Source organism: Salvia hispanica, chromosome 2 (genome assembly GCF_029641045.1).
Source record: "Salvia hispanica isolate PSC_SH4W2 chromosome 2, Shi_PSC_v1, whole genome shotgun sequence".
Lineage (NCBI taxonomy): Eukaryota > Viridiplantae > Streptophyta > Magnoliopsida > Lamiales > Lamiaceae > Salvia > Salvia hispanica.
In genome coordinates this window covers 33,839,528-33,865,300 of record NC_142693.1, presented here as the reverse complement: position 1 = coordinate 33,865,300, position 25,773 = coordinate 33,839,528, and the positions used below count along the sequence as shown (strand labels likewise).

At 35.6% G+C, this 25,773-nt stretch overlaps 3 protein-coding genes across 8 annotated transcripts; 1 reads left to right on the top strand and 2 right to left on the bottom strand.

The window, feature by feature from the left end:
- Positions 1 to 783: 783 nt before the first annotated feature.
- On the bottom strand, positions 784 to 10,820 carry LOC125202542 (protein transport protein SEC24 B-like). Of its 3 annotated transcripts, none has more exons than XM_048100953.2 (26): positions 10,687 to 10,820; positions 10,522 to 10,589; positions 9,436 to 10,420; positions 8,846 to 9,058; positions 8,582 to 8,656; positions 8,339 to 8,437; positions 7,620 to 7,731; positions 7,246 to 7,373; positions 6,358 to 6,477; positions 5,462 to 5,542; positions 5,119 to 5,196; positions 4,940 to 5,032; positions 4,781 to 4,835; positions 4,427 to 4,503; positions 4,071 to 4,142; positions 3,863 to 3,946; positions 3,526 to 3,645; positions 3,370 to 3,438; positions 2,942 to 3,019; positions 2,716 to 2,854; positions 2,343 to 2,504; positions 1,850 to 1,995; positions 1,572 to 1,751; positions 1,368 to 1,456; positions 1,248 to 1,279; positions 784 to 1,096 (listed from the first exon to the last, which is right to left on the bottom strand). In XM_048100953.2, the coding sequence occupies exons 3-26, from the start codon at positions 10,336 to 10,338 to the stop codon at positions 990 to 992; spliced, it is 3,312 nt and encodes a 1,103-aa protein (XP_047956910.1). In that variant the 5' UTR covers positions 10,339 to 10,420; positions 10,522 to 10,589; positions 10,687 to 10,820; the 3' UTR covers positions 784 to 989. The 3 variants fall into 3 exon arrangements, with proteins under 3 accessions (XP_047956910.1, XP_088921898.1, XP_088921897.1); XM_089065772.1 differs by having other exon boundaries at positions 9,436 to 10,353; XM_089065771.1 differs by having other exon boundaries at positions 10,522 to 10,597; positions 10,687 to 10,747.
- Positions 10,821 to 12,902: 2,082 nt separating this feature from the next.
- Positions 12,903 to 14,614, top strand: LOC125201090 (mitochondrial phosphate carrier protein 3, mitochondrial-like). Its single transcript, XM_048099009.2, has 5 exons — positions 12,903 to 13,200; positions 13,325 to 13,730; positions 13,804 to 14,018; positions 14,116 to 14,240; positions 14,326 to 14,614. The coding sequence occupies exons 1-5, from the start codon at positions 12,925 to 12,927 to the stop codon at positions 14,363 to 14,365; spliced, it is 1,062 nt and encodes a 353-aa protein (XP_047954966.1). The 5' UTR covers positions 12,903 to 12,924; the 3' UTR covers positions 14,366 to 14,614.
- A 142-nt stretch (positions 14,615 to 14,756) lies between these two features.
- Positions 14,757 to 19,602, bottom strand: LOC125201089 (uncharacterized). Of its 4 annotated transcripts, none has more exons than XM_048099007.2 (14): positions 19,451 to 19,602; positions 19,302 to 19,368; positions 19,063 to 19,200; positions 18,353 to 18,450; positions 17,508 to 17,591; positions 16,997 to 17,130; positions 16,844 to 16,916; positions 16,707 to 16,752; positions 16,421 to 16,530; positions 16,219 to 16,326; positions 16,023 to 16,082; positions 15,781 to 15,842; positions 15,387 to 15,699; positions 14,757 to 15,197 (listed from the first exon to the last, which is right to left on the bottom strand). In XM_048099007.2, exons 1-14 carry the CDS (start codon positions 19,529 to 19,531, stop codon positions 14,991 to 14,993), a joined length of 1,581 nt encoding a protein of 526 aa, XP_047954964.1. In that variant the 5' UTR covers positions 19,532 to 19,602; the 3' UTR covers positions 14,757 to 14,990. The 4 variants fall into 4 exon arrangements, with proteins under 4 accessions (XP_047954964.1, XP_088921817.1, XP_047954965.1 ...); XM_089065691.1 differs by having other exon boundaries at positions 19,063 to 19,194; XM_048099008.2 differs by having other exon boundaries at positions 19,311 to 19,368.
- Positions 19,603 to 25,773: the final 6,171 nt, after the last annotated feature.

Here is a 25,773-nt window from a genome sequence, read left to right as displayed (position 1 = left end):
GATACAAGAATTGTTTGACGAAAATTGAACTATTTTTTCACTATTAAGAAAATGCGTAGTCATTACTCATTAGGTTCATTAGTACTATTAATTGGGATTAAGAACGAATTTAAAGAACAAGAGGTAGTGCAATAATTTTGCACGATTTGAGATAAGTTTCGAATATTATATTGGAGAATAAAGTAGCGATTAACAACCTTCAAATATACATGCAACTCGAATTGTGTAGCATATTTTCTTAATAAGAATTATCTACATTTAGAATTTATTACTATATCTATAGTATGAATTTTTAATAAAAAATTATCTACATTTAGAATTTATTACTACTATATCTATGCCGTGGATTGCTTTGTTTGCTTTATATTCTTTCCCTTTTTTTTGTTTTCTTTCTCTATTCATTTCACTTGCTTTGTGTTTATTGTGAATTTCCACTTTTAACTTCTGATAGGCATTGTTCCATTCGTACCATTTAAATATTAAGAACAAAAATTTTATTATATGGTTGGCAAAACCATAACCATTTAACAAAAATTAAAATACATTGTGATGATGGAGGCTTTAATTTAGCATTAATCATACGATTTAGGTCACAGTTGAAATTTAATATTTTTAGCTTAAAAATTGATGTTATAAGACAAGATATAAGAGATACTGTAAAGCCACGTGACATGCATTTCAAATATATCTAATTCCATTTATTGTACAATCTCTCTCTCACACATCCAAATAAGTTTAGACTATATGCAAATTATAAGTTAGATTAAATTTTAAATTTACGGCTATAACAATCAACTTCAATATTATATTACCAAAAATGCCATCTCTATACAGTAAAAATGGATGATGTGAAGATCAGCAAAACATACTCATCTCAGACCTCAGTTATATGTAACTTATTTCAGCCAAAAAAGGACTCTACCAATGAAATTTTATAGTTTGTCAGTTTCCGGCAAGTGTGTTTCTCTACTCAGAGGTGATCAGAACTTTCAAGCCTTTTTCTTTTGGACTTCGCTGCGAATAAGTGCTACAAAGTCTGCATATGCAGCTCCGCTTGGCATACGATCTTCCACCATGTTCGACAAAAACATCGCCTCTGCAAAGAAATAAAACAAACATATAAATCTCCTAAGATGAAGCTGTCTTATAATTCCACAAAATAAAGCAGTGTTGTTTTCTGGTAAGAAAAAAGGTCATTGAACAAAGGCAGCTGAGCATTTCGGGAGGATGAGTTTGCGTTCGCTAACCTGATGAATCCCCCTTTTTGCAGAACTTCAATCTGCAAGTCAGAGAAGAAAAGTGAAAAAAGTGCATCAAAATGAAATAACTTATCAATTCACTCAGACAAAGATAAGACATGTTCGTACCGGAGGTAGGAACACCTTTGCCGCCTGATTTCGTTTAGAACATCATTTAGCTTCTTTGACAACGGATTGTCATATTGCTGTAACATGAACTGAAAAGGGGAAAAGAGAAGACATAAATTTCTAGCAAATAAATGAGGATTTTAACAGTATAATAATGTACATATGCAAAAATGTATGTTCAGCTATTAAGCATGTAAAGAACACCTGGTTTGAGATTTCTTCAACTGATGATACACCAAAAAGCTGTGTCAAAACATTTTGCTGAACGGAAGCGCCAACATATACTAAACAGTCTATCCCATTCTCAAGAAGATATATTCCCTCATCGGATATGTGAATGCTGGAGAGTGGGATAACAGCTGGAATAATAGAATCCTCCGATTCCTGACATTCAATCATTAAGAAGTGAAACATGAAACAAATTATACCTACATATATATATATGTGAAAACATAATGATACAAAATAAGGTAAATACAAACCTTTTCATCAAGGTCATGAATGGCTATCATCCTAGGGTAAATCAATGGAATGACAGAGGGAGTAGGTAGAGGTGAAACGTAATTTAACCAAAACGATCTCTCATCAATTCTTCCATCAGAGCTCAATCCATGGCTTTTGAGTAAAGCTGGAAAAAGACACAATAAAAATATTATACATCGTACTCTCACACAAATGGTTGGGAAAGGAATCAGAAGAGAAGACTTTGATAGCATATATACATGGTCAAATTTAAGCAAGCAACAATAATATAGTGATTATGTCCACATTTTTATGCCGTCATCGATTGGTATGTATTCAGTAGTATCCTCATTCATATTATATTCTTCAAATTTATACCATTCATCTATATTTTATAAACTATTATCCATTATTAGCAGTATATCTTCTTTGACATCTTACTTTTCTCAGATGTATCTGAGGTTTTTAGGATAAATATTTGCTAGTTGTAGTCCTGGATGACAGGAATCTTACCTAGGGTATAAAGCGGCAGAAATTTGAGTGCTTCTGGCATAAGTAGTGCAGAAGATGATTTGGTAGCGCAAAACTTGCTGTAGGAATGCAAAATATTGATACAAGCTTTTGTTGCTATATCTTTAACTCGAGATAGAGGAGCTGAAGTCATTTCCTTGGCCGCTGTCATATTAGAAGAATAAGAATATAAAAGTCAGCAAAATATGTTGATGGTTGTGTATAATCTGTGAGAACCAAAGATTTACAAAGTGCATAGTAGTTTAATGTACCATACGGAAGGATGAAAGGAAAGAGCAGGCACTTAGTTGATACTCAAGAGACAAACAAGCAGAACACGAGATTCTTGCAAACACAAAAGAAATAAATAAATTACCTTGTTTCAAGATGCAAGAAAATAGGGTGTCCAAGTCGGGAGCTACGAACAGACTAGTGAGGTTGTTGGTGCATGGCAGATACAAAGTTGAAACTCGAATTCGTCTTTGGCCATAAATGGTGGTGTAAAGAAGAGCACACTTAAAAATCAAAATGATATAGTGATTAGATGAGCATAGCTTTTCCAACCAAGAACAAAAAGAGAAATCTAAGTGGGATTAAAATACCTGAAAAGAACACCCTGATTCTTCCCGCAATTTGTCATTGTGTTTTAGGGAAACCATTATAGTTTTGTCACAGTCAATCTGCAAAAATAAATTGATGAGTCGAAGTCGCTGAGAATTTGTGTGACACTGTAGCAGTAAACAGAATCTCTATGTATTTAAAACACAATCCTCTAAAATAGAATGTATACATGATAGAATTGTCAATTTATCATGCCTATCCCATCCAATATGCGAAGAATGAATAAGCAGACACTGGAAATTGAGATGGAGATGGAATGTTGATATTATGTTTTTTCAATTTTCAGTTGGATAAGCCAGGACATGCAACGAATTTCTGATCTTACTTGTTAATCACCACCAGGACCAGTAAAGAAAGAGAGATGGATATTATATACACAATTTATCTACATGTAGAGAGAGAGACATACAGCAGGAAAATCCACATCAGCTGGGTTGCGATTGTAGTAATTTCCAGAATATTCCTGAACTTGAATACCCTACTCGGAAAATACAAATTTGTGTTTCCTCAGAAACTTTTGTATGAGAAATATACAGATCAAAGTTCAAACCTACTAGAAACTAACCTCACTGCATCTCAAACGCATTACTGCTTCAAATCCTTGAGGCCTTGTGACATTCCACCGAAGATCATTAGAAAGCTTAGCAAGGTCAGAAAGAGCCGAGAAAGGATAATAGTAGTACACCTGGAGAGGTAAAAATATCCATTAAATATTTGCATCTCTGTAACTTCTGAAGAAGCGCATCTCAGTCTTCAGTATTGCAAACAAAATGGTTGTGACTTGTGAGGACCTATGAGTTTTATACTGGGTTTATAGATTATATTATTTATATATAGAATGATACTCAAGGTACTCTTATACAAATACAATATGTTTTGAATCCAAATATCTAGTAACATACCTGCCCTCCGGTGGTTCTTGGAACAACAGAGAGAGAAGCAACATCTACATATGTTTGAGTTGTGATGAACAAGTCAACACAGACCTGAAAATGTAAGTGTTAAATGCATGATAAGGACAAAGATGTAATTGGTTACAATTGCCAAACGAATTCTATGGTAGTATTTTGCTGACATCGTTTTTGTTCTTGACAAATAGTTCAAAGTTACCTGGAACTCTGCAAATTCAGTGGCCATGTTTTGGAGAGTTTTGTCCATTGGCTGGAGTAACTTGTGAGGTTCCTGATATTGGAAGAGGAATGCAAGTCATAAATCAATTAGCAAGTGGATGCACCACATATGTACTTTGCAATCCACCCAGACAGATAGAAAGCCAACCGACAGATATGAACAAAACACCAATGCATGTTTTTATGAATTAAGCGGCAGTTGAGTTGCCTAAAACAACATACAGAATGCTAAAACTTGTGAACATTAATGTGTAGATGTCTGCGCAAGTGCAGGAGTATGTATCAGTACATGAATGAGAGAACAGAGTGCTAATGAAAACTTTATTACGGCATTACCTTTTCTCCAGCTGATGTATTACTTTTGCCTTCAGCATCTCTTGCAAAAAGGGATCCAATACCAATTGATGGCAAGACTGCAGCATAATGAACAATTATATTAACCGAAGTTAGAAATTACTGATTCAACATATTGGAACCCTCAAATGAACCAAGACACGAGAAATTGAGCAGAGCACTAGTAATGCTATAATGAAAATACAGACACACACGTCTATGTATTAACAATAATAAAATGCATACAAGAGTCTAACAATATAAAATTATTAAAAGCAATAGTAAAGTAGAACATGAGTAGAAGACAATATTTAACACATCTTCACCTAATGTTTGTATTCATGAATATAAGCTTACTTGATTGGAAAACAAGAAGTTTGCCTCCAGTACTTTTAATTGCCAGGAAAGCAGCCTATGGTAAGACAAAACAACAAGGTTCATTTTTGTGGCCACACTCTGAATAGATATCATCTGCCACATACAAAAACTGAATTATGATATATAACCTTCTCTTACCTTCGCTGCAGCCCCAAATGCTGATTCAGTAGTTCTATTATCCTGAAACATTCCAGGTATGCTATCCAACAATATCTCCAAATGTTCACGGCACTGATTTATAGAGAGATAATAAGAAGCTGAGAGCGGGCAGCTTTTTTGGCCACATGTAATCCACACAAATTTGAAAAGGAACCAACCTCAGTAAGTTGAACAACGATATCACTTGTAAGAGGAGTATATACATCTTGTACATCAGGAACTATGAGTATAGATGGCTGCACGGAAATAGAACAGATAAAACTGTTAGCATATTTAGCAGAAGCTATTAATTCAATAGTGATAAAAACCACTTATCTGGCTCAATGGTTAAGTAAACCAATTAAGTAAGCCTAGGGGATTTCAAAACCGGAAAAGTGATAGACCATATAACACTTGCCAATTATTTATAAAGCAAACCTCCAAGATAAACAGGCATGAAGGTTTTTAAGAAAAAAGTAGTATATTCAACTGATAGGTAAAGGCTGATAGCTCTTAACAAACCTGCTGTTGTGCACATTTTAATTTGTAAAAGTGGATCGTGGAGTCAAATGTAGCAATGGCCACCATGGTTCGAGGACCCTCCTGCAAGAAAGAAGGCTAATTAATGCCAAACCATGCTCGTTATTCTCTTTCTTTGGGAAGCCAAAATGTAACAAACCCAAGTAGTCTTCTTATTTCTCAGTTCAAAATTAAGTTCTATCTTAGCCACCACAATATCTTGGGATGGTTAACTGGTAATGTAGTGAGATGGCAAAGAAACTATTTGATTGGAGTTTGTAAGTTTCACACTGTCATGCCCTGGCAACCACTTCAATTTCTAAAGGGAACATTTGGATAACTACCAACGGCAACTAACCACATACTCCCTAGCAAAAAGGCTGTTGCAGAATTTGCAAGGTATTAAGACAGCTTGGAGACTAAAATAGCACATAGGCACCAAACTGGGTGAGCCTTGTTCCCTTGGCCAATGTGTTTAAGTTACTTCCAAATTTTAAAGCGCAATGTTACTTCAAATGTTAGTTTTAATCAGTAATGCAACAACTATTAAATATTTGTGTCTTGGTACTCACTTATATATCCTTCATAACAAGGCAAAACAAAACAAAATTAATCAAATGATAACTTTACTGAGTCCAGAATTCATGAAAAAAAAATTTGAGGTTTCAGAGTTAATTATAAATCCAAAAGACAAGATGACAGGATCATGGTAATTTTGTTGGGGGCAGCCAATTTCTATAGTGTACTATTCCTTTCCCATTTAGAATTGTAACTACCAGTTTCATGAATTTCAGATAAAACCGTAAACGCAAAACTTATGTCTAGTTAGAATGAAACAATACATATTAGACTCATCAAACGTTAGATGCCAGTTCGAGAATGTATAAGAGTGAACTTACAGGAAGGTTGGGTATAACTTGGCTAATTGCACTGCAAGCCGCTGCAGTAGCACCAGTCTGTATGGCATGCATTGATACGTCAACAAGGAAGAAAAACACTGCAGGCATTGGATCTCGCACCTAAATACGTCGGAAAAATGCAAGAGGCGAAAAAATTAGTGGCTCAGGAGAAGTGGTTTTCAGGATCTCAGCAAAGTTAAATAGAATGATGAAGTAATTGCCACAAAACCAAGTAGATGGAGCATTATAGGGTTAAAAATGTCACAATTTTGAAGTTGCAAAGGAAACGGTGGCCGTACAATGTAAATTCTATAGTTTTAACTTATATATGCATGTTCTTCAAAATTTCTCTACTTGAGAAGCATCCAGCCCACTGTCATATCACATCTCACTACGGAAATATGTAGCTCAAGTTTGATGACCAAAATTAATGCTTCATTACAACTTGAGAAAGATGTGCAAAAAACTCAGGCGCATCTGAAGGAGCTTTTGACTTGGACATTCATAATTTCACACAGAACAACAAAATAGTTATTTTAAGTATCAGGTATTATAATGGAAATACTTCTCTAAAATGACTTGTACCATGAGAAGGACCTTCCAAATTATTTTTGCAATTTTCCATGTACTAACCGATCTACACACTAGCCCTATTGCTGATGTAGCACAAGCAGAAGGTAGTTGACAGGAATATTATCAAGATCAGAAATGCTCTCTTAGCACCAGTGTGTCCCAACTGTTACCTATTTAGTCCAGAACAATTTCTCTGTCAAGGGTGACACCAATGATTCTATGGCCAATGTATAACTAGTTAAGTAGGAGTACATTTTTTATCGCATCCATATCAAATATCTTGCTAAACAAAAGTACAGGTCTCATATGTCTAACCATGTATTCCTTAGGAGCAATGAATTCAACAGTTCCCCTGCATAATTCGGGTCTTTCGTCAGCATCTCTCCGACGACCATCTGGACCCAAGTTGCATTGATACTCATGTGGAGTTTCACCAGTGAATCCTGCCAAAAAAAAAGATATTGTAACAGTGTAGATCCATTAAGGCCCACCATTACAGCCCATTAAATTATACTCTTAATAATAATAATAATAAAGTGGGTCCCACAATCCACTAAAACTACTTTAACCACCCTTCTCCTCTCTCTTACTTTACCGGTTGTGCATTAATTATCGTGCCATTACAATTGCACATATTTTTATGGGACGGAAGGAGTATCAAACAGACATTCAACAACCATGCTTCTTACCACATAAGTTACAAATGAAGCGTTTCCCTTGATCGATAAACTTCATGAAAGGATTGATGTAACCCTTGCAACGGGAACATCTAACAGGGCCACTTTCACCAAAATCAACAACCTAGCAAAGCTTACAGTGAGCGAATGACTGATGATATTACCCTAACAGAGGGTAAGCTCTGGAAATAAGTAGGGACAAGAAAATTGCGCAAGAAGTTCTATTAAAAGCAGACCAACAACCACTAAATATGGGGAATAGAAGTTCGGTAGATTAAAGAAAATTTCAAGCATCAATAATCCCTGAAAACAATGAGGAAAATAATCAACACACTTCCAAACCAACTGGTATGTACGAATCTAGATGTGAATGCATTTGTTCTTAGATCTCCAGTCTAAAACCTCAAACGCCACATGGAACGTGTGAATGAACATCTTACTGGGCCCCTTTTATATGAGATTTTGAGACGGTTACTCTTTGGAAGCTCAGTAAGATGATAAGTTAAAAGCTACATTGGTGAAAGTTAATGTCTAATGATGGTTTCTATGGCAGGCCAGTTCTAAAACATACTTTGTTCGTTACATGATGCGATTGTTGCAATTGACAAAGAACTCATTTTTTAAATAAATAAACTCACACAAGAAAACTAATCTTTTTGCCACCATCCACTACAAAGAAAACAAGAAAGAAGCGCCAAATATTATTAGATAGGGTAAGAATTTTTTCTTACATGGATGGGCTCCTCAGACGGATGTGGAAGAGCTAGGGGCTGGACCAATAAAGCCAACTGCATTTTAGACGTGGACAGAAGATCTACAGTACATGGAACCTAATAAGCAGAAAACACAGGCAACCTTTTTATGTGCAATACAATAACAAGGATAGAGGACCAACTATAACAACCAGTCATGAAGGGAAACTAGTAGTGAAGAAACTAATAATAAGATATACAACTAATAATTCATTTCAATACCTGATTTAAAGTACATCTCATGTAACGTGGGCTGCAATTCCCATTGTCTTTGACAATGTAAGTACTTGTTGCGGGCTTGACAAAGAAAGGATCAAATATAGGATTAGATAAAACTAATTATATCATGGGTAAACAAATAAGTTATTATCACTTAAATCAAGAGATGTCAAATTGCCAGCTTGGACAGTAATACTAGACCTAAAAAGTATAGAAGAGTTTAACAAGAAATTGCTAGGTATGCATAGATAACAAATTACAACATACCGGAGGAGGATTTGCGTGATTATCCATATGAGTCTCATGTTGTATAACAGCAGAACTTGAGCTATAGGGAGGAATGTGATTGGCATCAACTTGTGATGGATCTGTTTGACCCAAGGCCATAGATTGATTTGGAAATGGTGGTGGGCCTGGTGGCATCCCAAACATTTGCTGCTGCTGCTGCATAGCACCATGGGTGGGACGAGATAGACCCACCTACAAAAGACTTAATTTAAGGGACAACTTAAGCAATATTTAGTAATTTAATTGTACATTGTAGGTAGCATAAGTACTACTATAATTTAGTTGAAATAGACAATCACATTATATATGGTAAACCTGTCTTTAGTTTTATCGTACAATGAAGAACTGATATAATGGTCACATTGAGACACTATATTGTGAGAACTGAAAAGCTTTATTAAGTCACATAAGTGCTCATACAACACATTTAATCAGCATCAGCTTACCGAAGTATGACTCTTCAGGCTATAATACATAAAATAAAGAATATTGAAAGAATGATAAATAATAAATCTTCTTGAAAGGACAAGAGTATCAAAATACAACCAATGTATAATTCAAAAGGTCACCTGTAGCGGTTGCTGCGGCCACGACTGCATGCCATGAAGATGACCTGAAGATTGCACTGTTCCCTGAACTGGTGGTGGAGTCAATGGACCTGGAGGAGGTGGCATGTTTGATGAACCTGGAAACGTAGGACCCTGCAAGAAGGTTGAAAACGGGGGACCTGGTTGACCTACAGAAGACGATACAAAAGTGGGTGGACCACCGAACCCAGGACGAGTTTGTAGAGGCTGAGAAGGCGCCTGAGATGACAGCATAGTGGGAGGAGGAGGCCTTTGCAGATTACTCACTGGAGGAGGAGGCCTTGACCCACTTTGCATCATCCCAGGGGCAAATGCAGGTGGTCCGTTACCAACTGGTCCATTGGAGATCATTTGGGGTGGAGTTGGAGGACCCAATGGTCCGGGACGAGGAGCAGCAGGTCCTCCAATGGAAGATTGCAACACCCCAGGCGGGGGAGGTCTTGAAGCAAAAGGAGGAGGCTGAGATGCTAGTGTAGGGCCATTCGGTCTAGCAGGCATCGCATCTGGACGCAATGTACTCTGTCCTGGAGCCACAGGAGGTGCTGAACCCATCGATAACACCCCAGGTGGAGGAGGTCTTGAAGAAAAAGGAAGAGGCTGAGATACCAGAGCAGGGCCAGCCGGTCTAGCAGGCATCGCATCTGGAGGCAATGTGCTTTGACCAGGGCCCACAGGAGGTGCCAAACCCCTCTGAAACGCGCCATATGGGGGTGGGCGCGGTTGGCCAGCAGCAAAAGGCAGTGGCTGTTGACCACCGCTGCCGGCATTACTCAATTCCTGGCGATTAAACTGATTAATCTGTAGGTTTTGTAGGTTATTAGCAAGTGTATTAGGGTTATGATTGGGAGGAAAAGCCCCCGGTCTCGGCCCTCTCGGAGTTGCCATCAATTCAGCAATATCCTAAAACGATAATCAGTAACAAAGCGTTACTATCTCACACCAACTGAAATCCGAATCCAATCCAGCTCTACACACCAAAAACAACCGACAAAAAGCAGCTAGATTAAGAAACAATCTCCACAGCAATTCACAATAAAATCAAACAATGTACCACCAAAATAGCCAAACCTGAGACAGGAAACCGAAATTCTAGCCGTTGCAAACAGAAACAACAGCTTCTCCCCCCAAAAATCGATCTACCAAACTCAAAACAAAACAGAATGATTGAAATTTGCAGCATCAACTAAAAATCCAACTGAAAAACAATGTAATTAGCTTCCATCAAGTAGTTACCGGAGTATGAAGTGCAGCAGCTGTCTGTTCGCCGGAGAAGGGTTTGGAATGAATATTGATGAATCGCAGCGCGTTACGGACAGACAACGGAAATGCGACAGCGCTAGTAATATATTTTCCTGAAACATGAAGAAATATTTCAACGAAATTGATTACTGCTATATATTTCAACTAAATTCATGACGTGTGGGTCTCTGATTGGTGGAGGAAAGCCCTCTGACCTCGAAATATATATTTATAAATAAAATTCGAATAATATCAAATACTAGTAGTACTACTAATTTAAGTCTTCTTTCCCTTTTTGAAATTGCGTAATACAAGTAATTGGATTTGTAAGATATTTTCTAAGTTAATCTCAACGACGCCTTGTATTGTTTTTTTTTTTTAACAAAATGTGTAATAAATAATTAATCATAATTAATTTACGATAGACAATAGTGTTATTTTATTTGTTTTTGTCGTCAGATATTTGCATAGCAGGCTTAACAAAAATATTCACATGAAATTCGAGATCTAGTGTTGACCCAATAGAAAGTGAGATGATGGACTATAGTGACCAATATTTAATTATAACCAGAGTCACAACGTGGAATATGCCGGTGGATATGCAACACTTTTTCATTCACTGGTATTGGTTAATGTATTTGGGTGGAGAGAGAAAAAGGTGAGCGTAAATATTAAAGGGAAAGGAAAAGAAAGTTAAATATTTTAATTGGGATGAGAAAATAGATTGGGTGTATTAGTGGAGAGATAAAGTTAATCGAACTAGAAATATATATATTATTTGAATAAACAAAAGGAGGAAAGAGAGTACTTTTTAGCTGGGACTGAGAGAATATTATTCTTTGAAGTATTCAATAGATATAGAAAATTTATTTGAAATTATATACATACCACATTTTTTCTTGAAAAATAGTAGTATTACATTATTATAATTTTATAAATAATGCTCCGTCGATCGAAAATAGTTTATTTTTATCATTTTAGTACATGTACCTCATTCTCGACTTCCTAACTTTAACAATTTTATGTTAAATTTGTTTCTTTTCCAAATTCTCTATCTTAATAAAGGAACAACAGGATTTTAACTTATTTAATTAATAGATTATGAATCAATTTTTGATTAAATAATTAAATATGTACTAGATCTTGAGCATCAGCAGCGATAGTCCCTACCGACGGACGCCGTCTGTGCCAGGCTGCCAGCGGCGCGGCGAGCACTGTCCGTCTGTGCCGACGGCAGGGCGGTGCTCTTAAATAAGAGCACGTCCGTGCCGCTGAGCATGCTGACGTGGCGGCACGCGATTGGCCAACGACATAACCATTGGTAATTTCTTATTTTATTTTATTTTTTTATAAAATACGAAAATAATACCAAAAAAAATTGGATTCCCAAAAAATAGAACCGTTTATTACCCTTTTTTGAAATATTTTTAATTTTTTTTAATCCCAAAATCACCTATAAATACACACATTCATCATCCACATTTCACATCAAATTATCTCTCATTCATATTTGTTTTAAATTATGTAATTTTTATTTTTTAGGATTTTAATTAATGTAATTTTTAATTTTTAGGATTTGAATTATGTAATTTTTATTTTTTGGTAATTTATAATAGTATTCCGAGTATTTTTAATGCATTTAATATTGTGGAAATATTTTTATTTAAATTGAATAATAGAATGGTCGGACCCTTGAGCTTGTCCTTGCAGAAAAGTATGGATGTGAGTGTTGTGCCCTTGCCTAAGAACAGGAAGTAAAAGTGGGTCCGGACCCACTTCCGTACTCTTAAATAAGAGCACATATGGGATGTTTATTGTAAATTGTTACACGACTATTGATCTGATTATGTTAAACAAGTGCTTGAATTTGGAGTACTTAAATGAGTGTATAATTATTTTTCAAGCATGCAACGTATGACTTCATCGTAAAATTTTATGATCCGAACCATGATTTTTGTTTATACTATTATAAAGCTATTTTTATTTTACCCATTCCGTTATTATGCTTAATTTTCACGTTGCAATTTAGGTTTGTAGCTCAAAGTCAAAAATAGCAGTCCAAATTATAGGGTAAATTAGTTTGAATGGTAGAATTAGTGAGCTAAGGCGCAAATTGAGGAGATAAACAGTTATCACCCTTGATATTGCAACCATTTATTACCACCTATCCATGCATATATTAACCAACATTTTCCTCAATTATCATTCTTAATTCTCAACGATAAATCAAAAATGGTGTTCCCAGATATCCCATCTCGGCAACCATCGATCCCCAGTTTCCTTTACCACACGCACACGCACACGCCGATGCCGCCAAGTTCGGTGGAGACCAAGAAAACGACAACCCCCGAGAAGAGCCCGAGCTTCATGATCCAGGCGCCCAGCGACAAAAGGATAGCCATGTTCTCGCCCCAATACTACGCCGCGTGCACAGCCGGCGGCATTTTCAGCTGCGGCCTCACTCACATGGCCGTCACCCCACTCGATCTCGTCAAGTGCAATATGCAGGTCCATCATCCAATCGATCTTGTTTTGTGAAAACGTGTCATTTTAAGTGAGACATCCCAGAAAGGAAAACGAGTCACTTTAAATGAGGCAGATGGAGTTATCTCTAACGAAATTTCATTTGCAGATAAATCCTGCAAAATACAAGGGCATAGGCTCAGGATTTGGAGTTCTACTAAGGGAGCAAGGAGTGAAAGGCTTCTTCAGGGGATGGGTGCCGACGCTGCTCGGATACAGCGCGCAGGGAGCCTGCAAGTTCGGCTTCTACGAATTCTTCAAGAAGTACTACTCTGACATTGCTGGCCCGGAAAATGCTGCCAAGTACAAGACCTTCATCTTCCTCGCAGGCTCTGCCTCCGCTGAAGTCATCGCTGACATTGCCCTCTGCCCCTTTGAGGCTGTCAAGGTCCGCGTCCAGACTCAGCCCGGCTTCGCCAAGGGCCTCTCCGATGGCCTCCCCAAGTTCATCCGCGCTGAAGGAGCCTCGGGCCTTTACAAGGGGCTCGTTCCACTCTGGGGTCGCCAGATTCCATGTAAGTGTCTCATCATCATCATCATCATTAGACATGTCGAGCCTCTCCCATTTTAAATCGATCAAAACTGCAGATACGATGATGAAGTTCTCCACCTTCGAGAACATTGTTGAGGCCATCTACAAGAATGCCATTCCGCTGCCCAAGGACCAGTGCAGCAAGAAGACGCAGCTTGGAGTCAGCTTCGCAGGTGGATACATTGCAGGAGTATTATGTGCTATCGTTTCACACCCTGCTGATAACTTAGTCTCCTTCCTCAACAATGCCAAAGGAGCAACAGTAGGCGATGTGAGACGCTACTTTCATTATCCCAACCAAACCACATCATCATATATTACTTCTGTTGCATTAGTTTTGAGCATGGTATTCTATTCCCTGCCTGCAGGCTGTGAATAAACTCGGGATAATGGGTCTGTGCACACGAGGCCTCCCTCTCCGTATTGTCATGATCGGTACCCTCACTGGGGCGCAGTGGGGCATCTATGACGCGTTCAAAGTCTTTGTTGGCCTGTAAGTCTCCCTATCCTTCGTTCCCCATCGTGATACCCTTTTTTCTCAAAACATCCGATAAACGATACATGGTTTCTCATTTCAGGCCTACTACCGGTGGCAGTCCAGCTCCTGCAAAAAATTGAGGGCAATTTAAAATAGATGGAATTAAAAAAAAAACACTTTTTTCATCTTGACTTATTATTTTCCGGAGGCACTACCAGTCTTTCTTGAAGCAACCGAGTAGTAGTAGTAGTAGATGGATGGATAGATAGATTCTGAATAATTTTGGCACTTACAAGCAGGCAACCTTGATTATTGCTGCTTCTCTGAGACCACCAAAAGCCAATTTTCTGTTAGTATTAATGTATTGAGTTACAATTCTCTGTTCTTAACCATGTGTACAAAAACTCAATCAAAAAGATTACAAGACAGATCTGAAACAACATTGCAAAACACGAGAGAGACGAATGATTCAGGGTGTGCGCGACAATACAACCAAACCAACATTCTAGAAAATTGAAAACAAACAATTCCTGCGCTGGTGAATATAATACTTTTATTTGCTTTGAAGCAAAGAATTGAGTTACAAGTAACAAGAATAATACATAAAAGGAACTCGGAACCCAATTAATGAACACCCGAACCAGGATCAGGATAGCCTTTTGTTGCGTCACAATCCTCAAATGCAGATATTCAACAACTTCCTTGTTGTGTCGGGCTATTTGATGTGCTACTGTTGCTTACTCTTCACTCATTTTTGGGTCTAGGTTAGTCATCTATGTACTTATCAATTGGGTATATGGTATCAAATACTACTCTTGCAAATGTGTGTCTAACTTCCTTTAGACTTCCCATAGCTAACAACTCATAGTCGATCTTACTACCATTTTTGGGTACAAATCCCTGCTCCGCCCCACCTCCAACACATTCAAACATCTTGCAAACCTTCAAGTAAAGTGCCACAGGGAAAAACACCTACAAAAACAAAGACAACGGTATTAACACCATTTTCCAGATTAAGAGAAATAACGATGAAATTGAAGAAACAAGATTAAGAGGGGCAAACTGTAAAGGCATGGTTGAGCACAGAAAATTGCCTACTGTAGCTTTCACTGAAAGGGAAAAAAACAAAAAGAAAAAAAATTATAAGGACCGAGTGCTTACGACATCTGAATACGGAGCTTTTGGATATTTGGCCATTGCCTGGGAGACAAAGTAATCGTCTGTCATATGGCGAAGGGAACTTTGGACAGAAGCCGCTAAATCTTTAACCTCATCCAACAACTCTCTAGATTTCATGTATTTTGGTTCCAATAGTTCATCAAAACTTATTTCATGTTTTTTACTGATACGTCTAGCAATGCTTAAAGCTTCTGATAGGTCTCCACCATTGTGGACTGCAAGGCTGAATGCAGCAACCACAAGAGGGTCCCTTGGTTGTGCGGAGAGTGCTTCATGAAATGCTAGAATAGCAAACCTGATAACCACAAGATTCTGATGGCATCAGATGTCAAACTATGTGGCCACATTTGTCTTTTTCTCAGAAATGGGATCTTACCATAAGCTACTGTGACATGGTCTGTCAGGGGCAAGAAGTTTATCGAGGTTGGAGAATAAAGACTGCAAAATAAAGGGTCAGATACTTTTCACACTGAGACATTTAACCACCAAGTTAAAGATAACACAACAGATAAGACATCTGACAAATCTAATGCCTCAGCACCTATAAGTCTGTAAAAATAAAGAACAAACAGCACCCATCAAATATATAACAAGACTGCAGAGTACTGCCATAATTACCAAAAGCATGTTACAGCGCTTGTCACGTCTGCGAAAACCAGTTCTGACAAAATAGGCCGCCTGCAAAATAAAGCTACTTTTTTATTTCCAAAAAATGGCAGAAATACATAGCATGCCATGAGGTAATATTGCGCCTAATCTATTGACATTCTTTAACTAGGATATAAAAAGGAGATGAATGTTTGCTGGCGCCTACCTGAATAGGCAGAAGTATTTCCAAAAGACCAAGCTTCCACAAAGATCTTAATGAGGCTTCCGCGGAACCATATGCCAGCATGTAGTTGACTTCCATGAGAAGCCTTCCCTAAAACCATAGTTGATTGAAGCACAAGGAACACTCAGTACATCATCCAGAACAGTTGAACATATTCATGAATGGATAAAAGCCTTCTGGATACCCGATCGAGCCTTAAAACTGTAGCAGATAACTTTCTCACTGCTAGAGCAGTCTCCCTTGAAAATCTAAAATCCAACCGAGCAGCAATTCTGACACCACGAAGAATACGTGCTGTAAAAATAAAAGGAGAAACAATTAGTAAGCAATAAATTAACCAGTAAAGTGGCAAATGGCAATAACTGACTATGTCAGAAATAAAGACACCGGATGCAATCACTGACATAAAAACAAAGGAATAATCCATTTGAAGTAGAGTTACTGGAAAGGAAGTAACAAATACAACTTACCACAATCCTCGGTCAAGGAAAGATTCGCAGGTTTGATGGTCCGGATCTTCATATAAAAAATAAATCTGTAAATGTGTCATTTAGCAGTAAAAGATAATTTATTTAATGGTTCCAATAGCTTAGAGATACATGCTCACTTTAGCTTTCCGGATGTCATTTACTCCACCAGTGTAGTCATATATCAACTTTGCATATGGGTCAAACATCAATCTGAAAAAAAGAAAAAGCAAATGAAGTTTTGACCAGTTAAAAAGAAAATGGCTATCAAGCTTATGGGGTCAAGTGGAGACCCATTTATCGTGAAATCCCTCTGAAGGCAGTTTCTCCAGCGAATATAGTCCTGCTCATCACAGCCAACAGGCTTCTCAGGTTCCAAACTCAAGAACCTCCCAAACCTTGTCGCACGGGTGCTAAAGCTTGAAACCTAAAACATTTCAGAACCTTATCAAAGTGGTATCCAAAATCCAACATATCAGTTGAACTTCGGCAAATAAAGTTGAACCAAAAGGAGGTAAGGAGTGGACAAATAAAATGACACAAGAAGTCAAGGAAGGGAACAAAGGAATGACTAGTGTTTAATCAGCAGCAAACCAAAAGGAAATTCCAGACATTAGAGAAATCGACACGCATAAGAGAAATCAAGCCCTCTCATATGAAACCATAACTAATCCGAGAGACAGATCACAGACAGAAACTAATACAAACTTAGTATTAGGGTATAAAGTGCAATACATACGACAAAATAAGAATCTAATCATCTAGAGATCTTTGAAGTTTGAATATGACATAAAGCTAACAAACCTCCACAATAGTATCATCAATGTGCACATGACAGATAGGAAACCGCCTCCCAATCATCTCACATCGAGAAAAAGTCCTCATCACCTGTAAATTAAATTAGTCAGTGATGTGTGATGCCGAGATTCTTAGATTCTTATTGTGGGGGGTATTCAGAAGCAAAGATGCTCTTGTTAGTGTAACTTTTGAAGTTCTGAGCATGTGGTTTTCCTAGCTTGGTGTCGAGGTCCACCGGACACTTATCTTATATTTATAGTATAAATATAATAACATCCAAAAATTTGCATGCACAAAGATGCTTATTAAAACGTGAATATGGAAATTTATTATAGTCTATGTATGCGATTAATCAACGAATCTCATTACATTGCATAAGCATGTCATCATAGCCATGTAACAATATCTGCATATATCATACTTATATATGGTATCAAGATATTTATTCTTATTATATGTACTACATTATATTTGTTTTAAATGAATGATTTCTAAACTAATCAAGATATGATTGTATTCTTATAATTACTTGCAACAGTTTATCTACCTCCACAAGATTCTATGTTCGTAGTTTATCTGTTTATGCAAAAAGTTGAACAAATAATTAATTTAACTGATTGGCAAGCTATAATAAGGTATGCTAAACTTTAAAATTCAGTGGAAATTTGGGATTTTTAACATTATTTATTCCCCCAAAGTTCTTTTCCTTAAACTCTCAACAATGCTGTAAACCATAAAAACTGCAAAGGGCAACAATTATTTAGCTTGGTGGGTAATGTTGCAAGAGACTGGTTATCCAGACCACAAATTTAATACCTTTAGAACAAATGGGGGGTACAATGTAGACTTACGTCTTTAAGTTCAGCTGAGGTTATTACATCAAAATCTTTAGGAACCCGTTTCAATATTAGATCCCTTACACATCCTCCAACAAGATATACTTCAAAGCCTGCACAAGATAAAAGAGTGTGGCCAAAATTTGAGAGATTAAACGAGCTTCAAGTAAAGAGGCAGGAAAGCCCATGGAATCAATACTAAGTTAAGTTTTAGGGGCATGGTAGATCTTTGAATCGGAAAACTAGTACAATATTTAGTGAGACGTTGATAGTAAGTTCAAGCAAGGATAGCAATTATATAAGCAAAAACATGATATCAGAACAGAAATGAACCCTTTATGAACAATTATTTACTGAAATGCCACAAAGTGGCAGACCAGTAGGATTCATGTTGCTAGTACTTAAACTGGCCAAACTGACTCAATGGGAGAATATCAGTATATGACCACACAAATAAATTCATTTGATAAGCTCTTATGCATGAAGTTGGCCGTCACAGTAGGACATGAGGGCAAGCTAAGGTTTGCATGTGTTATAATTTTTGGAAAAAAAAAATTAATGGCATCCACAGTTAGTAAGAAAACTACACAATGGTTTCTTTGCCCACAATGATTCTAACAGACATAAACAAACACATACAGCATTGCAGGCAACTATTATAGCACTCCCCCCAAAAATACAGCAATAATAGCCAAAATGCAATACGTAAAGCGTGAATCGAGTACCTCTTTTTCGAAGACCATTAAGAACCACTCTTGTGGGCCTCGAAATTTTTGAAGTACTAACTCCAAGGTCTTCAGACTTCAACTTTTTCCAATTCTTTCGACGTCCATCACCGCCACTCAAATTATCAAATGCTGCATCTTCACCCCACCACCGAAAAAACAAATGAATAACTCAAAAAATGGAACAAATTAAACTATCGAACCAGAATCCCCAAATTAGATAACTAGAGATTAAATACTTTCAGTGCCTTTGTCGTTCTCCGTATCGTCAAATGCTTCAACCGAAGCAGCAAAGCCAAGCCTAACCTAAAAATGGTTAAATTAAGAAAATAAACTAAGAGTTAGTGGATAAATTGAAAAATCAAAAAATGAAACCAGATGAGCAAACCTGAAGAGCACAGTGGCGGAGAGGATAACGGAGAGATAGCGATGGAAGTCGAGATATGCCGAGGCCGGTTGAAATGGCCATTGGAAGCTGAATCACATGGGAAATTAGGGTTTATCACTTCAATTTTTTGACATGGAAAGGAATATAGACCTTAAAATCACTGGGGTTTAAGGAGATGAGACCAATCATCTCAACTAAAGCGCGCTTCTGGTTGCTACACGCTTTTTCAACTAAAGCGCGCTTCTAATTGCTAAAATTAAATTATGCAGTTTGATTGGATCAGCGATTTTAAATTTTTCCTTTTTTAGCAAGATTGGATCACTTACTTTTGCGGTGTCACGACAATGGGCTTCAAGTGGCCCAATAAGAAGAGGGCCAAATTGGGCCCATTTAAAACACCACTCATATCAAATCCATAGCATCGACTTCAAAATGATTATTTTGCACTAATTCCAATAAAAAAAATTCTTTTATTTTGCAAAAATCCCATCATGAAAATTTTAATAAAAAAATATTGATGCATTGTGAGCGTGAAAAGGGTCTCAACTTAACGTAATACTAGTAATAATTAATGAATATAGTGTTGTTAGAAAATGGTGGATCATGTAATAACAAAATTTATTTAATGAGAGAAATATAACAAATGAAAATTGAGAAGGAGTACTGAATGGTAAAAAAAAAAAGAGTAACTATTGTTTAAATAATGAGGGAGTAACATATAACATTGAGTAAAAATGACTGACTCGTGCAGTTCTGCAAAAATAACGACAATTAATTTAAAATCCGTGCAGCACAACTTGTTCTTTCATTTCATTTCATTTATCAGAATCGGACTCCAACAATTTAGGGCGCAGGTGTGTAGTCATTCATGACAAGAAACTGATAAGATAACTTGAAATTATTGAAGTACTTACAAAAAAATGTACTAGTATCCAATATTTTGAAAAAAAATTACGTTTGTGTCACGATAAAAATACATTGGCACCCATACGATGATCGATGTAGCATGCACGTGAAATTAATTTCCCGTGCATATGTCGGCAATATATAACGTGGAGTTCTTGCAAAAATTCGTACGATTTAATTTAAAAATATAGTATATTATTTACACTTGATAATTTATGCGTGAGATTCTAATATAAAAGTAGTGATGGTTGCTACATATATTGTGGACACATAATTAAGAAATGTCACATGTGAATTTTAACGTAAAACGTGATCATTTGAGAGCTTAATATTTTTGAAAGTTAGTTTTTTTAACAACTAGTGTAGCACCTGTGCTACGCACAGATTATTACTCCCTTCGTCCCGCTTTAGCAGTCCCATTGACTTTTCTGTCATTTTTTTATAAAAATGATAAAAAATAGTTAAAGAGAAGAAATGGTAAGTTAAGAGAGAGAATAATATAGAGAAGAGTCAATGGGACTGCTAAAGCGGGACAGAGGGAGTATATTTTAAAATATTAATTTTTAATTTTAAATTAATTAAACAAAATTAGAATCAATATTAACAATGAACAATATTTTAAAATATTAATTTTCAATTTTAAATTAATTAAATAAAATTAGAATCAATATTAACAATGAAAAAAATGAGTTACAATTTTAGTTATATGAGAATTAAAAATCTATACAAATCTATATTAAAGCATAATACAGTGAAACAAATCACATAATATAATGTTTTAAACATTAAATCATGGAGTAAGAAGATAAAAAGCTGTCACAATAAAAAATTAAACAATGGATAATTACTCATAATTTTTAAAAACTTCTTTATACACTACATTAACTTTAAAATTAAAAACAACCTCATCATTATAAAGTAAAACCTTCAATTCTTCACAACTCGTCACTCTCCAACAGAACCCATAGGTAAATAACTCGTTTGTCATCTCCAAAGTCCCCCGCCTCACCTAAAACTACCATAAAATACCATAACTTTAAAAAGGAACAAAATCAATTTGCAATACATAAAATCAATAATCAATATGTATAGCTAGTTTCGTCCAACAATTTGTATAGCTTTCAATAAAATTAAAGAAAAATTAAATTATACATTCTATTTACCAATAGGAAGTTAGGAACAATACTTTCATATGGCTCAACCTACTTATAGATATGTATAAAAAAATTAGGCAATTATAATTTCAACATAAATTTTTTAATATGGATCAATTATAAAGTAACATAGATAGACTAGAAATCTAATTATTGCTAAATTAAAATTATAATTATTAAAATACAAAAATAAAGAAAATGGTGGTAACATCAATCTAAAAAAGAAAAATATAGTAATGAATGAAAGTGGATGGAAAGAAATGAAAAATATAACTAAAAAGAAAAAAAATACCAATAAGTTCATATAATATTAAAAACAAATATGATGTTTTATCAAAATTGATATATAAAAATGAATGGAAAAAACAAAAAATATAATTAAAAAATGTTAAGAAACAAAAAATATAATTAATAAAATGAAACGGAACGAAAACATAATTAATTGGAAAAAAATAAGCATGTAAATTGTTGCTTGGAAAACCAGGAACAATGCTGTTTCTTAGAAAATATGCGAAGCATTACGGGTTCTGCCAATGGGTTGCTCTTGGTATTATTTTCGACTAAACACCTGCAGAGAAAACAATGCATGTAAATGTTGTCAATATCAATATTCTTCTAGCAGATAAGATTAACATTTGTAGGTTATGACTATTTACATATTACACATTTAATCTCAAACATAGAATAAATATAATATACAATTAACCAAACTAATAATCATAAAAATATCGAAAAAGATTAAACTAAAAAATGCAAATTGGGCACGCGTCTGCCGACATAAAAATGATGCTACATATAAAGGCCACCACATCATCAACCGTCCCTCGTCTACGACCCCTCCACCCCATTCCCTAATACAATATGCCGTCGAGAAACGCAAACAAAAAAAGAATACAAAACCACACTGAGAAGATAATTTCACAACTAAAGAACATGTATTTATAGATACAAACCAAAGACAACATCAATATTTTAAACCTTTCAAATTCCATCATACCTCACAAAAAAAATCCCTCATTTATATAGTTAATCAATACTCCTAACAATTAATACAAATAGTATCAATTAGGAAACGCCTAAGTGGTTTTGTAAAAAACGCATAAATCATTAATCATATCATTAATCATTATTTAGTGAAATTGGCTATAGTTTTTTAAAAATGTGTAAATAGTTTATAGAAGAAAAACGTTTCAAAAGGTATCACATTATGATTTAATCAGTGACCCAAAATTCATACTCCTAGTATTTAAACTAAAAATTAAATATGTGTAACTGCTATGGCTAAATTATTTCATGACATTCATTACACATTATATTCATTATACTTACTGCAAATATCTAGATTTGCCCAAAAGTTCTAAATATTTAAATTTAAACCTAAAAACTAATAAATATTCAATATTAAGGCTAAAATTTGCCTTTTATATATGTATATAGATGCGTACATTAAGACATATTTATATTCAGAAAACGTTGAGAAAAATATGAATATGTGCATGGTGAATAAATCAAATTTCTAAATGTGTCAATCTCCTTTTCTATATTGAAAAAATCGATGATGCAACTTTTATTTATAATTTATAAAATATATTTTAAGGCAAGGTACTAGAAGTGGTGTGTCACCACTCTCCTTGAATAAGAAACACATAATTCCTCTAAGTAATCTAAACTATATATATTAATCACTTTCAATATATTGGAATATTTCTCATATATTTTGTTATAAACTTGAGTGCAAGAAAATGTGTCTTGCGTCTACTATGTAAAGTACTCCTTCCGTCCTATAGAGTTTTAAGAAATGTAAAAAAATATTGATTGAAAAAAGTTAGTGAAATATATTAGACTCACTTTTATATTGATTTTATAATAAAATGTGAGTGAAGTGAGTTAGTGAAATGTGAGACCGCCTTACTATTTATATATGGTAAAAATGAAGTGTGACAATTATTGTGAGACGGACCGAAATGAAAAAGAGTGACAATTATTGTGGAACGGAGGGAGTAATAGATATGGGTTTTATATACTTCCTCCATCCCACAAAGATTGTCTCATTTTTCCATTTTCGTCCGTCTCACAAAATTTGTCTCATTTCACTTTTTACCATTTTTGGTAGTGTACCCTATATTCCACTAAGGGGATGGGATCATCTGTTGTGCACAAATGCACAGCAGCTCCTGCTGTTTTTCACAATTCAATAAAATAATACTCCCTGTGTTCCATAGTAATCGAGGCAAAACTTTTCGGCACGGAGATTAAGAAAAATTGTGTTATGTGAGTTAAGTAAAGAGAGAATAAAGTGGAAAATGAAAAAGGTAGAGAGATGAAGATAGAAAAAAGTAAGAGAGAGTAAAGTAGGTGTGGAAAAATGTGTTGACTTTTACTAAAAAGGGAAATGACTCTATTACTATGGAACAGACGAAAATGAAAAAACGCCCCTATTACTATGGAACGGATGGAGTATATATTTAATTATTTTAATCACTTGTGTGGAACAGCAGGGGCTGCTGTGCATTTGTGCACAGCTAGCAGAGGATCCACATCCTCTACTAACTCTTTCCTACTCACATTTTATTACTCCATAAAACTAATATATAAAAGTAATAATCACATTCCACTAACTTTTTCAACTCACTTTTCATTACATTTCTTAAAACTCGTGTCGGGTCAAAGTGGACAACATTTGGAGGACGGAGTACCAAATAAGTACGTACTCTCACTTTTCTTTTTGATTTATCCTAAAAAAGATGTCATATTTCTTTTTTTTGGAAAAAATCTACTCTCTCATCATTATACAAAAATATTTTTTTTTCACTCAACATACAAAACAAAACCTCCTAAAATCATATGTCATTCCATAAGTATGATATCTTTTGTGAAACGGGGGGAGCATTAGTATTTTCATCGAGAGCCCGACAACTTAGAGCGGTAGCTCATGAGATGAGATAATAGCCTAGGGAAGGAGTTAAATGTGACTAATACCGACGTTACACCAAATAAGTTCTCTCTCTACTAATAATATTTTGAAATAGATTCTCGAATTTGATGTTTATGTCCTTTTATTTTCTTTAAACACTGATACATCATTCTCAATATTGTTAGTCGTTTTAACCATTCTTAAAACATTGATATTGCAAGAGTGATCGTGAGTTCTCCTTGGCTTGTAAGAAAATAGAGTAAAGATAAACATTGATTTAATGCAATAGGGACACTACTTTTGTTGACATAGTTTCTATATAGGGTTGATGTGAACTTGTACAATATGGATCGACGGTGGTACTTTGCAGCACGGAACATTGCTATCCTCTATTTTGTGACACATCGAAACCGACACATTTTCTGATTTTTATTTTATTTTTTGAAACTGACATATATGATTTGAGATGACAATATGTCATGCGTGATTGTGATTCACTCTAGCAATTACTCCTAAGATTTACGCGTGAAGAGATAGATTTATAAATCAAATTTTATCAAATCTCACGTTTACAAATTTTGTAGTGGAATATATGTTTTTGAATCACTAGCTAAATCGAATTTAAGGATTAAGTAAATCTAGATTAAAATTAAAATATGGAGTATGGTAAATGGACGATTTTGAGAATAGATGGGGCTTGTAAGTTAGGGATGCGTGTATGGTGATTTCTTCACCAGAGAAATGTCGTTTAGGTAGCAACAAAAACTGCTACGTCCATTAGAATTTGGATTGATATGTAACTCTTCGTTTCAATTAGTCTCTTTAAATTTGAACCACACCACCTAACTCATTGCATCTAATATACACGACCTACTACACTACTTTACCACTCGAAACGAAACTCGTGGGGTTAGATAGTGAAAAAGGTTGTCGTCAATGTCGGGAGGCAGAGTCGGTGGCCACAGTGAATAAAGGACGAAGAATGAAAGTGAACCCCAAAACAGAGAATGATGTGGCCACACACTATGGGTCCGTGACGATATACAAAGACAAACTGATGGAGTATTTTTCACCCTCATGGCCGACGAAGGAGTCGGTAGACCCTTGACCCTACCCGAATCCGCCATTATACACACACACACACATACATGCTAACTATTGGATGATTTTCTTGTAAAGTCCTAAATTGTCGCCAAATTGTGATTTTGTGTAGCAGCTTTAATTAAATCAGGCTGTAAATTACTGGTCGAATTATCAATTTATAATTATTTTACAACTAATCAATATAATGGCACATGGCTTGATGACGTACTTACGTGTCACTATCAGATAGCAACTAAAACAATATC